Source organism: Rutilus rutilus (genome assembly GCF_951802725.1).
Source record: "Rutilus rutilus genome assembly, chromosome: 2".
Lineage (NCBI taxonomy): Eukaryota > Metazoa > Chordata > Actinopteri > Cypriniformes > Leuciscidae > Rutilus > Rutilus rutilus.
This window is the reverse complement of record NC_140210.1, coordinates 27,815,797-27,832,368: the sequence shown is the minus strand read 5'-3', so window position 1 is coordinate 27,832,368 and position 16,572 is coordinate 27,815,797. Positions and strand designations below refer to the sequence as shown.

The following is a 16,572-nucleotide window of genomic DNA, read 5'->3' as shown; positions in this document are numbered from 1 at the left end:
AAGCTTGTTTGTCTTATTTTAAGTCATCTTACGGCCCCCTTTGAAGTGTGCTGAGGCTCCCTAGTGGGCTCCAACCCCTTTTGTTTATAGCCACTGAAGTACATTGAATGAATATTCAGACAGTTTGGACATCTAAATATTAATCGGTCTGTTCTCTATCCCAGACCACAGGGCGGCTGAAAATAGGAACATACACTGGACCTTTACAACATGGCATTGTTTACTCTGGAGGTACTGGAAATTCTTGGATAAAGATGCAAACAACACACTCACAGATGTATCTCCCTGAAGGCCCTGAAACATATTCCGCTGATGACTAACATTTAGACCATAAGTCTATTACAGATCCACACTTTATCACATGATTTTTTAACTGCATGTGTAGTCACTTAGTTTGGTTTGGTTTTGGTTTCATGTGTTGACATTAGTTAACTACATTAAATGCTTCTAAAGCATTTATTCATCTTAGGTAATGTTCATTTTAATATTTACTAATACATTATTAATATCAGAAGTTTTATTTGTTAATAGTATTTAATGGACCTGAGCTTGCATAACTAACAATGAACAGGTGGTTTTTATTAACTTGAATATTAACAAAGATTGATAAATACTGTACAAATATACATGTATTGCTCATTGTTAGTTAATGTTAGTTAAGGCATTAACTAATAGGGACGTAGTGTAAAGTGTTATCCTTAGTTCTGATTCACTGAAGGCAAAACCTGTGAGAGCATTGATTGGCTGAGATATTCATGATAAAGTCATATTGAGATTATTTTGGCAAATATAGTGCTTGTGGTTTAAATTCATATCGCCATTTCTAGGCTATCAAGGCTGAAAGAACAAAGGCAAAAAATCACACTTCGTCAGAGAACATATTGGAATGAAATAATTTCAAATTGATTCATTGTGCAACCTTTCTCTGGCCATTGAATATGCCATATAAATTATATGGGTAACACTTTATATTAAGGGTCCAGAATAATGCATTAGTTAAGCATTAATTAATGAATAACTTGTTCACAATTAAGCATGAACACACTAGTAATTAATTTGTATCTTTACATTTTAAGGGTCCTTAATTATGCGCTAGTTAAGTATAAATAAACTAGTAATTAATGATTTACTTGTTCACAATTATGCATTAGTTAAGCATGGACACAATAGTAATTAATGATTAATTGAATGTACAGTAAACACCCTTTAGCCATTATTTACAACTTAATAAGCCATTTATTATTTTTTGTGTATTTTTTGTCCCATTATATTAAGTTAATTGAACAATAAGATAAGGTTTTGCAGTTATAAATTGCTAAAATAGTGTAATAAAGACAATGTGACCCCCTATTCTAAAGTGAAAGTTATATCCTCAATTCTGGCACTTATTGGGTGGTCTCATTGTTATATAAGTATTAATACGTAACTTTTACAGACACAAAACAATTTTTTGTACATTTGGATCAATGGTGAAAGGTAGGCTACAACATGGACGTATCAGCAACATTTAAACATGAACATATTGCACTTTTACAGCAAAAATACTTTATATATTATATACGAATCTTTTATATCATAAAGATATCTGTATAATTTCCCTTTTTACCATTTTATAGAAATGTTTTAACCCTAAACCCTATATGAAAGAATATAAAATGATACACAGCGTAATTGACAGAAATGATTAGGATTATTTAGGAAAAGGACAATTTTAGTAACAATATAGTATTAAAAATATATTTTGAGCCACTAATCCCACTCAAATCTCTAAACCTACCCATACACATTTCTTGAAAATATAGAGTTATAAAGAAAAACATAACAGACAGAAAAATGTAGTCACAATAATTTCTTTATAAGGAAAATGTCAAAAGCGGTACCAATAGTAGTCCGAATGACGACGTGTTGCAGTCGCAGTCCTCTCTGGTGATTATATAATAGTTTTGTTTCAGGTACAGAGCAGGATTTAAGTTATTAATCCATGAATAGGGTATCCCACTTCACTTCACGGCATGTCGCAATCTGTGACGAAGCAGGCGAGAACCAATGAGCGTTTGATATCTGCCGTAAAACTTGTTGTGTCTAGCTTTTCTTTTACTGTCTGGTTTTTTGAAGCGGCAATTTTTTAATTCATAACAAGCTCGAGATTTGTACTACAAGATAAATAATGGTTAAACGATTACAAAATGTTATTCATTTTAAGGTTTTAAAGTGCAGTTTTGTTTAACGTAATCCTTTGAAACGAGTCTGCAGCAGAAGTCACAAACAGAGCGAAATGTAGTGTTTTTGGCGGCCTGTTTTAATTTTAGTTTTAGTCTAGTCTTTGTGTCAAGCTGTCATTTTAGTTTGTATTAGTTTTAGTCACGTTCATACTCTTTTTAGTCTAGTCAAGTTTCAGTCGACTAAAAGTCTGAGCATTTTAGTCTTATTTTAGTCGAATTTTTATTTACTATTTTCGTCTAGTTTTAGTCGACGAAAACTGATGACATTTTAGTCTAGTTTTAGTCAGTGAAAAATGTATTTTAGTCTCTTTTTAGTAATGCAATTCTATTTAACCCAGTCAATATAGCATTTCAAACAAGGTTATCTTATTATATTTAGGGCTGTGACGAGGCAGTTTTTTTACCACCAACCACGATTGTAAAAAAACTGCCTCGTCACAGCCCTAAATATAATAAGATAACCTTGTTATCTTGGGGGGGTTATGAAAAAAAAAAAAAAGTGTTTATTTGAGCAATTCCGTCAAAGAAACAACACACATTTTTATGCATGTAAAGCATTGAAATAAATATCAGTAAATAATGGTAACTTAAATAATATAATAAAGTTAAATCTATTTAAAAGAAAAAAGAGAAATTCGTTTTATACTTCCACACAAAGACGCGTCATACTTAGCCTACCGCTCTGCGCTTTGAGAGGGATGTGGGACACGAGCAGGAAAGAGACAATCGATCTCTTTTCTGATATCTTCATGTTTTCTACTTGATGTACAGTGGGTACGGAAAGTATTCAGACCCCCTTAAATTTTTCACTCTTTGTTAAATTGCAGCCATTTGCTAAAATCATTTGTTCATTTTTTTCCTCATTATTATACACACAGCACTCCATATTGACAGAAAAACACAGAATTGTTGACATTTTTGCACATTTATTAAAAAAGAAAAACTGAAATATCACATGGTCCTAACCAGGGCTTGACATTAACTTTTTTGCTCACTAGCCAATGTGGCTAGTGGTTCTCCAAAGTTACTAGCCACACAGCATTTTTACTAGCCACATTTTTGTGAAACTACCTGATAAAAGTGGACTATGGTGTGCTAAAATTTACTTGAACTAGATTTACAACCCTTTTAAATGTAAAACCACTGTACACACCCAAATCAAGACTACATAAATATATAACAATACAGGTCATTATCATTAGCTCTGATAAGGTTGTGTGTAAAGCTCCTTTTTTTAAATAAAACCATGTATTATGTATTATATGTCGCCACATAGCTCCACCGGCATACGACGTAACTCCAGCAGGGCAGCTAGCTGTCTCTTCGTTTCTGTGTTGTCGGTCACTAGCGCGCAAGCGCAAGACAACACTGTGTGCATGTACTGTAATACTCATTAGGGCTGTCAAAATTGCTCAAAAATGACGTTCAAATATTCCCTAAAAAAAAAACACATAGCCTATATTCGAACTATTCGAACATCTGGTTGCGCATTACGTCAATAACAGGACAAATTAATACCAAAGAGACATAACTACTTGTATAGGTAGTTTATTTAAGTTTAAACATATTTGACAACAAAAACAAGTAAATCAACTAATGGCCAAGACCGCAGACCTCACTCTTTCTCTCTCTCACCCTCACCCTCATGCTGCGTTCACACCAAATGCGAATAGAGCGTCTGGCGCGAGGGATTTCAATGTAAAGACGCGTTTACACGCGTCTGGAGGTCTTGCGGCGCGAATGAGGCGTCACGCTCTCAGCGCATAACGGTTTAAATGAACAACAGCAAAACAAATGTTGAGTGCTGATCAAGAGTTTTGTGCAAGCAATTTAAGGTTGCGACTCTTATAGCAGGCTTCATTCAGTGATTGAAACAAATATTATTAACATTAATTGAAGGTTTACAGTATATAGAACCGACATTGAACGCTCCGAGCGAGCTGTGCTGTGGTAAACATGGAACTTTTCCTTGACATGAAACGGTAAATAATCAAACCAGTGGAAGCCTGCAGTGCATGAAACTGCTGTATCTAACCTACCTTATTCATGCAATATCGTCAGTACAGTAGGCTACACTTTAGTAATGTTTCTGTTTAACGCTAACGCTTCTTCCTGTTACCTGTCCCTGACCCCTCAGGCAGCGCGCCCACTCGCAAAGCAGACAGCCGCGCCTCTGCTACCGCGGGCGTTTTTCCACATTCGAATATTCATTTTCACCTTCGAAATTCTGTTTTTTAAAACTATTCGAATATATATTCGCATTTAGAATATTCGTTGACAGCCCTAATACTCATGGGAGTTGTAGTGTCGTAGTGTCACACTTATTTCAGATGCCTTTTGAAAAGACTACAATTATTCAACCCGCCAAAGTGGCTAGTTGGAGTGACTATGTTACCCGCCACGAGCAAAATCCACCAGCATTTGGCGGGTTGGCGGGTGTTAATGTCAAGCCCTGGTCCTAAGTATTCAGACCCTTTGCTCAGTATTTAGTAGAAGCACCCTTTTGATCTAATACAGCCATGAGTCATTCCTCCTTGCAGATCCTCTCCAGTTCTGTCAGGTTGGATGGTAAACGTTGGTGGACAGCCATTTTCAGGTCTCTCCAGAGATGCTCAATTGGGTTTAAGTCAGGGCTCTGGCTGGGCCATTCAAGAACAGTCACGGAGTTGTTGTGAAGCCACTCCTTCCATAAAGCCCCGACTGGTGGATGGCTGCAGTGATGGTTGACTTACTACAACTTTCTCCCATCTCCCGACTGCATCTCTGGAGCTCAGCCACAGTGATCTTTGGGCTCTTCTTTACCTCTCTCACCAAGGCTCTTCTCCCCCGATAGCTCAGTTTGGCCGGACGGCCAGCTCTAGGAAGGGTTCTGGTCGTCCCAAACGTCTTCCATTTAAGGATTATGGAGGCCACTGTGCTCTTAGGAACCTTAAGTGCAGCAGAATTTTTTTGTAACCTTGGCCAGATCTGTGCCTTGCCACAATTCTGTCTCTGAGCTCTTCAGGCAGTTCCTTTGACCTCATGATTCTCATTTGCTCTGACATGCACTGTGAGCTGTAAGGTCTTATATAGACAGGTGTGTGGCTTTCCTAATCAAGTCCAATCAGTATAATCAAACACAGCTGGACTCAAATGAAGGTGTAGAACCATCTCAAGGATGATCAGAAGAAATGGACAGCACCTGAGTTAAATATATGAGTGTCACAGCAAAGGGTCTGAATACTTAGGACCATGTGATGTTTCAGTTTTTCTTTTTTAATAAATGTGCAAAAATGTCAACAATTCTGTGTTTTTCTGTCAATGTGGGGTGCTGTGTGTACAATAATGAGAAAAAAAAAAAAGAACTTAAATGATTTTAGCAAATGGCTGCAATATAACAAAGAGTGAAAAATTTAAGGGGGTCTGAATACTTTCCGTACCCACTGTAAATGGTCTGAAGACCGAATTTTATCCTCCACAAGGGCAAGACATTTTGGCTATGTTTGATATTGTACTGCCAGAGAAAGGGAAACTAAAATCACCCGCGCGTGTGAAACGCGGTTTACAAATAAACTTGACGCGCCTTACCAAGTCTAATAACAAGCACAAACTGTGTTAAAAAGAATTTGACATGCAAGTACAAATGTAGGCTTTGTCCTACAGCGTAAAGTTTTCTACTTTACCACAGTAAAATAAAATCTAAATAAAATCTAAAATAAAATCTCCATGTTTTCGGTGCTGATGCGGTGGTGACGCGTTCATGTAACCAGAGGGTGACGCTGCCAATAACGCACATGACAGCTGTCACAAAGAACCGGCAAAAGTAATGAATATGAATGTGTCAAATATAGCAAGGAGACATTTTAATTGTTTATTAATAAACTAGTGTTTTCTGTGCAGTGTCGGCTGCAAAGATGAAGTTGACGATGCTGACTCGTCATCTTCGCAGTGAACGCGCCTATAGAGAGAACTGCACAATTCATATGGATTAGCCTACATAAGCAGAGAGTATAGTCGTAGACAATTCAAGCTTTCTATATGAAAAAAACTAATAGAATATTGTTAAATTCGCTGATAATCGGGTGACCAGATCGGAAACAAGAATTCAAAGCCGACAAAGCTTAAATTTATGGGCTCACTCGCACAACTCTCTCATTCGTCGTGACGTTATAACATTTCGTCTAGTCTCGTTTTGGTCAACGAAAATGAAGAGACATTTTAGCATAGGTTTTATTTTGCAAACCACGTCTCGTTTTTATTCGTCAACAATATTGCATTATACATTTAATTATAGTCATCGTGACATGACCAGCATTTACGTTGCGTCTCGTCTCGTTTTCGTCAGGTGATAAAGGTTCGTTGACGACAATATTTAGTCATAATTTTCGTTGACGAAAGCAACACTAGTGAAATGTGCTGTCAATATTGTACGTTTCAGTGTATGAGAACATACAACAAGTGTTGTAGAACCACTCTTTACATAAAAATACACATTCTTGTGAGATCACGTTGCAGAATAACTTTACTGTAAATTACAACCTATCTTTAGAACAAAGGGTAAAATTGTCTTTAGTACTGTATTAGTGACAGTTGAGCCTTAATTATTGGCTAATTCTGGTTAATAAACTTAAATATCACTCAATAAGTGCCATAACTAATGAGGATATACTTTTCACTTTAGAATAGGGAGTCAAATTGTCTTTTACAATATTTTAGCAATTTATAACTGCAAAACCAGCAGTAATTAAACGTAATTACTATCGTATTGTTAACTATTGTTAACGTTATACTTAACAGAATGGCACAGAAATATATTACATCACTACACAAAAATAATAAATGGCTAAAAGGTGTTTACTTACATTCAATTAATCATTAATTACTATTGTGTCCATGCTTAACTAACACATAATTCAGGAGCCTTAAAATTTAAAGTTAATCATTAATTACTAGTGTGTTCCTGCTTAACTAATGCTTAATTGTGAACAAGTCAGTTATTAATTATTGCTTAACTAATGCATTATTCTGGACCTCTAAAGTAAAGTGTTACCATTATATGTGAAAATGTCAATCTATTTAAAAAATGTATGTTGTCGTCTCTGCCCAGGTTCCTCTGACACTGTGTGTGATTTACTCGGAGTGAAAGGGAAGGATATTGTGTACATTGGGGATCATATTTTTGGAGATATTCTTAAGTCCAAAAAGCGACAGGGTTGGCGGACGTTCCTGGTGATTCCTGAATTGGCGCAGGAGCTGCACGTGTGGACAGACAAAAGCTGTGAGTGTCGCCATATTTCAGTAAATAAGCCCGTTTGACCTGTTTCACACAGCACGCAAGCAGCACACATTTATTTGGGGTGCCCATTATTAATAGGTTACAGCATGGTTGGCATAGGCACATTGGCGATGAATAGCTGCAAGTAGAGTTTTGGTGCTGAACTACATATCCTATGTAAACCTATCTTTTGCAATATAGGATTTAGAGCATTTGGGTTCCAATCCATGAAGTTTCATTACCATTTTGTAGTAAATGTAATCCCTCTTTGCGTATTTAGATTTGTTGACTATCAATTCTGTAATAATTATATTATGATCATTACTAAATTAATTACGTAGTCGTAACCTAGAAACTACTTAAAGTTTTGTATACATTTTTTGCAGCAGTTCTATTACAACGCAAACACTGTCACGAAACAGACCTTCTTGTGAGAAACTCAATAAAGAAAGGAATGCTCAGAAAGAGAAAGACGAAAAAGAGTGTCAGATAATATGTTAACACTTGAAAGGCTAAGGAAGAGATGTGAAACCCAGTCATGACAGGGTTCTGCTCTCTCATTCACAGCTCTGTTCGAGGAACTGCAGGGCTTGGACATTTTCTTGGCAGAACTATACAAGTGAGTAAAGCTGCCTCTGTCCCTCAACACGTGTGTCCCTCAACACAGGGAGGGGGGGGGGGGGTATGTTATGGGGACAAAATGTTCCCACAAAGATGGCAATATCCTAAATCCTTGTCCTTGTGGAGAAATGTTTTGGTCCCCATGAGGAAAACAGCTTATAAATCATAATAAATTATGTAAAATAGGTTGGTTTAGGAGTAGGTTTAAGATTAGGGGATAGAATATTCAGTTTGTCTATATAATGTCCTCATAATGATAGGAATATGATAGGAATGATCGGGTGAGGATATATGTTTTTAGATCACTTTTATGAAAATAAAATGTTGACATTTGAAACTAGTGAAGGCGTTCGTGCCATTTCTGAATTATTGTAATTGTGAGATTCCTACTTAAGCGCTTTTAATTACAAATTACTAACTAGAATTTTCTGAGCTCCGACTTGTACCGCTTCATCAGTAAAATGTAGTTAAGTGTTTTATTGATCTCATAATATTTCTGTTTAATAATTCCTCTATTTGTCTTTTGTTGGTATTTTATTAAGGCCAGATTAATCTGAATAAAAGACATGCAATACAGTTTAATGTTGATAACTAATGACTAATGTCCTGCTAAATAAACTAGTTTATCAATAAGGCATTTGCATAAAAACTGTTGTTGTATTGTAGTTTTGTCTGTTGAATACTCAAAATACGCATTTTCATATTCATATTCATTTCATATTTCATATTCATTTTGGAATTTTGGCCATAGAAATGCATAATTCCAAGTCCGGGTAGCCTATGTGAACCGCTCCGAGTAGAACATCCAGGCTGACATTATGGTAATTACACACCATAATCTCTCTGGCTGTCCTTATTCGACCTTCTAGGGTCATAGGGCTGGAGCCTATCCCAGTTTCTTAGGCCAGAGGCAGAGGAAAGCACCCTGACTGTACTTTTCTCTCGCTCACGTTCTTTCTTTCTCTAGGCATTTGGACAGCAGCAGCAATGAGAGGCCAGATATCAGTGCCATCCAGAGAAGAATGAAGGTACACACAGACACACACTGAATCACACACGCACATTCCACATATTTCAATTATGATCTGATTTTACTAGATGTGAAACAGCTCAAGTTTCATCTTAGTTTACAGTATCTATCCAACGATCGGATTTGTATTTAACTACTATGTACTAACGTTTAAATGACTCATTTGATTAAATGCACTTAATGTGTTCATACATGTATGTCTTTACATTGTACTTAAATTTATAATACTTTATACCAGTAATTTCTGTAATTACATCTATTATTACAATGTTGACCTTTCCCTTACACCTTAACCCACCCTTAAACCTAACCATACCACTAAACCTGTCCCTAACTTTGCCCGTATCCCACCTCAATAGCAGCAAAAGTGTTTTGCAATACAGCATGAACACAATAAGTACATTGTACTTAACAATATTTATTTATTTATTTATTTATGCAAGTACATTTAAAGTGCCCTAATAACTTTTAAAGAGTTTAGATATAGTATGGGTTATTTTCATGAAGAGTATCTGTGGAATGCTCTTGAGACAATAATTTAGACTCGTTCCTCAGTTTGCATAAACGAACAGGAAATGTGTTTACATCAATGCTTGTAATGGCAGCTTATAAGTCTTGTAAGTTTAATTATTGCCCATGGTAATCAACAGCCTGTCACATATGCCGTCCATAAATATTTGGATGGAATTAATTAGCTACAAGTGTGACGTTATATATATCATGTTGATTCACAAATTCTCTCTGTGCGTCTTGGCTCATCAGAGAGTGACTCATGACATGGACATGTGCTACGGGATGATGGGAAGCCTGTTTCGCAGTGGCTCTCGGCAGACTCTGTTTGCTTCTCAGGTGATGCGTTATGCTGATCTGTATGCTGCCTCTTTCATCAACCTGCTCTACTACCCCTTCAGCTACCTGTTCAGAGCCGCCCATGTTCTGGTGAGAACACACCCATAAACATTGGCTTGAATTAGTGTTACAAACACCCATAAACACACTCACACCCATAAACATTGGCTTGAATTAGTGATACAAATACCAATACAATAGCTGGTACCAATTCCTATGACCCAGACTAATAATAATAATAATATCATTATTTAAGGTTAACTGTTCATATCAATACAAAAAAAATAAAATAATTGTATGTTGCCTTAATATAATATTTGTCAGTTAAACATGCTTAGATACGTGTTTTTAAGTAATTCTTGAAATGTAGTGTCAGTAATAAAAGCTAATAAAGAAATAAATTAAAGTGAGTGTCTGGGTTTTTCTTGTTCTTGTAAAAGTTGTTGTTTGATTAATATGCAATGCAATGATTTTACTATATTTGCACGTGTCAAAATATTGGATTTGTGTCCATATATTAAAAATCATTGCATTGCATGTTAATCAAACAAATGTTTGAACATTTGTGTACTGTATGAACTATCAAATGCACTTTTCATTGTCAAAATGGCCATCTTGGCAAAATATGAATGAAAAGACAGTTGGTCTGGTGAATGTAAACTGGAGAAATAAAACACTGCACATGTGTCAAAATACTGAATTTGTGTCCAGTGTTTTATTTCTCCAGTTTACATTAACCAGACCAACTGTCTCTTAGGGTTAGTTCACCCAAAAATGAAAATTCTGTCAGTAATTACTCACCCTCATGTTGTTCCAACCCCGTAAGACCTTCGTTCATCTTCGGATCACAAATTAAGATATTTTTGATGAAATCTGAGCGCTGGCTCACTCCTTCATAGACTTCTAGGTGACCGAAACTTGCTGGCCCAGAAAAGTTATTAAAGAGATCGTTAATATAGTCCAAGTGACTCCAGTGGCTCAATCTTAAGTTTATCAAGCGACGAGAATACATTTTGTGCGCAAAAACAAACAAAAATAACGACTTTATTCCACTATTCATTTCATTCTATTCTCTCTGTGCCTCGAGTTAGTTCACGTAGTGTTTTTGCGCAGCGCGTCTGTGTTACACGTCACCACGTAGGCTCACTATTGGCCGACGCTGGTCATGTGTGTGATGCGTGTGACGTACAACACAGACGCGCTGCGCAAAAACACTACGTGAACTAACTCGAGGCACAGAGAGAATAGAATGAAATGAATAGTGGAATAAAGTCGTTATTTTTGTTTGTTTTTGCGCACAAAAAGTCAGTGAGTAATTACTGACAGAATTTTCATTTTTGGGTGAACTAACCCTTTAATATTTGGCCAAGATGGCCATTTTGACAATGAAAAGTGCATTTGATAGTTCATACAGTACACAAATGTTCAAACATGTTTTTATTATGTGATTAATTCTTTTATTCAGCAAGGATGCATTCAATTGATCAACAGTGACAGTAGAGACTGCTCTTATGAACTTTCTATTCTTCATAGAATTCTGAAAAAATGCATCACTGCTTCCACAAAAATGATAAGCAGCACAACTGTTTTCAACATTGATAATAATAATAAATGTTTCTTTGAGCACCAAATCAGCATATTAGAAAGATTTCTGAAGAATCATAGAACACTGAAGACTGGAGTATGGCTGCTGAAAATGCTGGAATAAATTACATTTGGAAACATATTTAAATAGAAAACAAACTTATTTTAAACTGTAATAATATTTTGCAATATTATTGTTTTTACTGTATTTCTGATCAAATGAATGCAGGCTTGGTGAGCATAAAAGACTTACCAACCCCAAACGTTTGAATGGTAGTTCAAAAGGTGCTAGGCATAAGCGCAAGTTCTCCAAGTCATGCTGTACTAAAAATAGAAAAACCTGGAATGAAAAACTAATATGGTTACATTTTTCTAACTCGAGTATCGACTGGTACTGAAATACCGGCTCTGCCTACACAAACACACCCACTTTTTTCCCTGTTCACTTGGTTCTCTCTTCTGTGCCTGGTGACCTATTTAACGTACCTGTTAAACATGCTTCTTTTTTTTTCTCTCTCTCTTTCCCAGATGCCCCATGAGTCCACAGTGGAGCACGCCCATGTAGACACAGAGACCGAGTCTCCTCTGGCCACACGCAACCGCCACTGTGTGGACTGCAAGGACATCGACTGCAAAAGAAACCAGCTCACACGCTCTATTAGCGAAATCAAACCGCCCCATCTGTTCGCTCAGCCGCCACAGGAAATCACACACTGCCACGATGAGGACGACGATGAAGAGGAGGAGGAAGAAGAGGAGGAAGAGTAGATGTTTTGGCCTATTCTAGGGTAAAGATACATAGGACGATGATGAGAGAGTGATGATGATGATGATATCGAGTGAGGTAGAAAAGGAGGAGTGGATGTATGAAGTAGACTAATTGCCAAATCAAGCTCTTCAAAGCTGATGTTCATAGTAGAGTTCAGTTCACCCTCCAGTAAAGATGACTAAAAAGAATGGACGAAAGTTTGTTCAGAAATACGTTGGATGTTATCTGGAATCGTTTATCAGTCACTATATATAAGCACATGTGATAGACATCCAATGGAAACACTGTGGAAGGACACTCATGAGTTTACATGAGACAGTCATGTATGTATCATACATGTAGCATGTTGGCTAAATCTCGCATTAACTTTCATACAAAGAGTAAGTCAGTTATTGGATCCTTACAGGTACACAACTTAGTTTATAGGTATGTTATAATCAGATTTGTACTATTATTTTATAGTTTTTATCAGTTTAGACAACTTTTGAGTTGCCAGTCCATCCAGTCAGATTAACTTGGTTACTACCTCCTGCAAAGGCTGTATACAATAATTGTCCCTTTGAAAAAAAAAAGTGTACGTGTGTGTATGTTGGCAGAGTGTCTGTGTTGAAGTTCTGCATGTGTTGGGAATCTAAATGAAGCACAGAAAAACCGAAGCATGGTTCATTGTGACGTGCATGAGGAAATGCGGCCAACACAAGAATCCAGTTACTTGGCAACAGCATGTAGCTGGCTTGTTTTTTTTTAAGAGGTTCGCTGTTAACCTCTTGTTGTTCATATTTTTTTCATGCAAACATTTTGGCTAGAGCTAGTGCTACAGAGTAGCGAACAGATGCCTGTCTTATTAGGGTTCACGTAGGCGCAAAATGTTTCCGAACACACACAAACGCGTCATTTCAGCACCTGTTTTAAACCGTTACGATGTCACATTGAACAGTGACATACTGTATTTTTATACTCCTACATGAGCTATCAGAACGGTTTAGTTTTGTCTCATATGTTGCTTGACAGATGCAAAGTAAACTATTCAAACATCATATACGTAGACAGTAAGTGACCTTGATATGCAAAAATAAAACGGATAAAACTGTTTTATGGCCCGAGGAGCTTGTCGAGATGCATCGGCCATTGAGAAAATAGTAAAATGAAGTTAACAGCTGGGCATTCTGAAACTGAGAAAGAGAGTGCTGTTGCTCTGGAGACTGTTTCTATGGAAATTAATGTAGTCCTGGCTAATGTGTGAACTCTGTTGATGGTTTACTCCCATGTGGACCAAAACGGTGTCAAGAAAGTGGGTTTGATTTATTTCTCATTAGACACTTTTAGGTGTCCCCACAGGAAGTATGTGGAGTTTTTAAGAAATAAATGTGTTGCGGTGGGTCACGGTTTAGGGAGGAAGTGGGTTTAGCGCTGGGAAGTGTTCCAAGTGCACGAAACAGGTATTAGGATGGTCAGTGTGACTTTTATATGCATTATTCAAAGATAATAGTAGGTAGGATCTGATTGAATGAAGCTACCCAATCCATAGCGTAACATGTATTACTCTACATATCTTTTCTTTTTATTTCAGAGAATATAGTTTTTCATGGGTCTGACTGTCAGTTTTTAAAAGGGAAGACCAAGTAGGTCTCATAGTATAATGGTTTGTGGTTAGGCACAAAAAAAATGATAGTTTTCTAGGTTTTCAAGCGTCTGTTTCAAGGAACCAGTTAAAGAAGTTTAGAGATATTTTTAAATGTACAATGCATATTTTATCTGTGTCAATTTCAGTTTGTAGTTTAAAAACAACTGGACATCATAAAATGGGGCAGCTCTTGTTCTTGGTCCCAGTCTTTTAGAGACTGCAGTATAGAAAAAAAGTGTTTGTCCTGCAAGATCCAGCATTTCTCTTTCTTCTGTTTTCATTAGCTTTTTATACAAACTCAGCATTGTATATAATATGGCTGGCTCCCTGGACATGGATTAAAACTAGTCCTGGGCTAATTTGCACTGGTGTTGGCTGTTGTCCTTTTTAGTTGTCTATGCAAGGGACACTGGCTTAGATTATATTTAAGAATAATATAATAGAAAAGGCATCGAGTTTAAACAGTATTCATCCAATTATACCAGTAGTCATTATCTCTCCTTAACGGGTGAAGGTCTCATCCGTTTAGTCATAGATAGCATTGCATACACCTGTTTCGACCAGTGTTTTCATATTATATTTTGGCATAGTTTACAGTTGCGTGTTGAACATGCCAATAACTTATATACTGTATACAATAACTAATATACTGAGTTTTTCCTCCTTTCTATTTTTTACCTTTTTCCTAATTTCTGAAATCTTTTTTTAGTTCATGATGGTTTTTTTTTGTGATTTATTTTTTATTAGCAAAGGTGCAAAATGGTTGCATCTGTAAAAGAGATCAAGAGCAAAATAGCCATGGCATTTATTAACCGCTTTTTTTTTTTTTTTTTTTTTTTTTTTTGTTTAGGGCATGTGATTTCATGTCTCCAATTTTTTATTTCCTGCTTCCTGAATTATGATAGTTTTTGATTTATAGAGTTCTAAACCTATACAAATGGGAAATTGCATTGCAATGTAAAATAAATATAATTTTCCTTAATAAATTCACCATTGGTCTCCTGTCGTGTTTACTTCTCAGAGCGTGTGACTATTTTTCATAACAGGTTTTCTCCACTCTAACAAAGGACAATAAGTCAGTCACTTGGATTCTATTTCTGATTTCTGTAATTTGTCCAAAATACCGCTACATGTCTATGCACTGCATATTGCACGTTAAACATGGTATAAAAACATCAATCACAAGCAAAATGGTTGAAAAACATGAGCCTGACAAGTCATTTGTCTATCCGTACTGAAAGCAAATCTTATATGATGCAACAATCACAGTCAATCAGAATATATTTGATGTTTAATATGCAAAAAAAAGTTCAGAAAGAACACAGTACCATAGTGAAACTGATGAACGTTTAATAACACTTTATCTAGAACCATTTTACTCCCTAGGGTTTATATTTTAGTAACAAAGTAGCTACAATTCATTAACAAAGCAAATTAGAACCCCAAAAAAAAAAAAAAAAAATGTAAAAAGCCAGAACCTGTATTCAACCCCACAAGAGCATCTTTCTAGGAAAAAATAATCAAAGTAGGCTTTAATTTACTAAATAAAACCCAACAATCTCTGATCTCACCTCTAATGTAAAATCTTTGGTATAAAGAACAACAATTTTAAGATACCTTATCAAGGTTGAGCTTTGCTAAATTGTTAGACCGTAGTGCCAAGCAGTGGCTGTCTGTGGTACTGACCCATGTATAAATAATAGAATACAACAAGCAATGCATTCCTGTTATTTATCTGTTACGGTTCAAGTAACCATTGGAACACATGAAAACATCTAGGGCGAAGTCTTAAAAGCTGCCTGAATCAGATTTACCACAAAGTCTGACATTGTAGAAACAGGGTCATGCAGCTGCCACCTATACGAGCATATAGGAATAGTTATTGGAATGAGTTATATGCTGTTTGTTGATAAGCTGTTTTGGGTCTCTGAGGATATGGGAGGGGGGGGAGAAAGCAAAGGAAAATGTGACCACTAACATTTCGGCAAAACCTTACTGCTACTATTGGTCATTTGGAGTATGGCAAAGGGTCACTTCAGTGACAGTTCAAAGAGAAAATGTAAGTGGTTATCATTAACAAAACAGTAAATACATTTTTAAATACAACTGTATGCATAGCAGGAGTTTCCAGCGTTCATATAAATAACCATTGAAGTCAACATTACAGACATAAAGGTGATACAAGAAGACTGAGCGGAGGAGCGACCTCTCTTACAGACGTGTGATGGGTATTACAATTTAATGTAGTAGTTGTTTTAATGACGTGGTAAAGACTCATTTTGTTAGGAATCGCACGAATGCATATGGATTCTCCCTTGCATAAAGTCCTGACAGGTCTTTGCGTTTAGTTAAAATAAGAAAGCGTTCGGCTTTAAATGTACAGTTATTGTGTCTTTGACAGACTTAAACTTTTAAAGCAGACAAATAGGACCTGTTCATCCTTGGAAGTGAATCCAAAATATCAAATATACAAATATGATACAATGAACGCATACAAATAATCTATAATTTACAATACAGTAATCATGATAAATCATATTTTAAATAAAATGTGTTTCATTGCACTTGTTAAAAAAAAAAAATTAATATGATTTTTAAAAGGCAATATAATGATTCATT

The 16,572-nt window shown here is 36.2% G+C and overlaps 1 protein-coding gene across 2 annotated transcripts in view; it reads left to right on the top strand.

Annotated features, from left to right (window-relative positions):
- Positions 1-12,456, top strand: part of nt5c2b (5'-nucleotidase, cytosolic IIb) — a 40,427-nt gene extending 27,971 nt beyond the window's left edge. For both annotated transcript variants that reach the window (XM_084402836.1, XM_084402837.1), the window contains 6 exons: positions 165-231; positions 7,309-7,479; positions 8,044-8,095; positions 9,065-9,125; positions 9,890-10,066; positions 12,089-12,456. In XM_084402836.1, the coding sequence (XP_084258962.1) occupies positions 165-231; positions 7,309-7,479; positions 8,044-8,095; positions 9,065-9,125; positions 9,890-10,066; positions 12,089-12,328 (768 nt within the window). In that variant the 3' untranslated portion in view covers positions 12,329-12,456. The remainder of the gene's footprint in view (positions 1-164; positions 232-7,308; positions 7,480-8,043; positions 8,096-9,064; positions 9,126-9,889; positions 10,067-12,088) is intronic.
- The last annotated feature ends 4,116 nt before the right edge of the window (positions 12,457-16,572 follow it).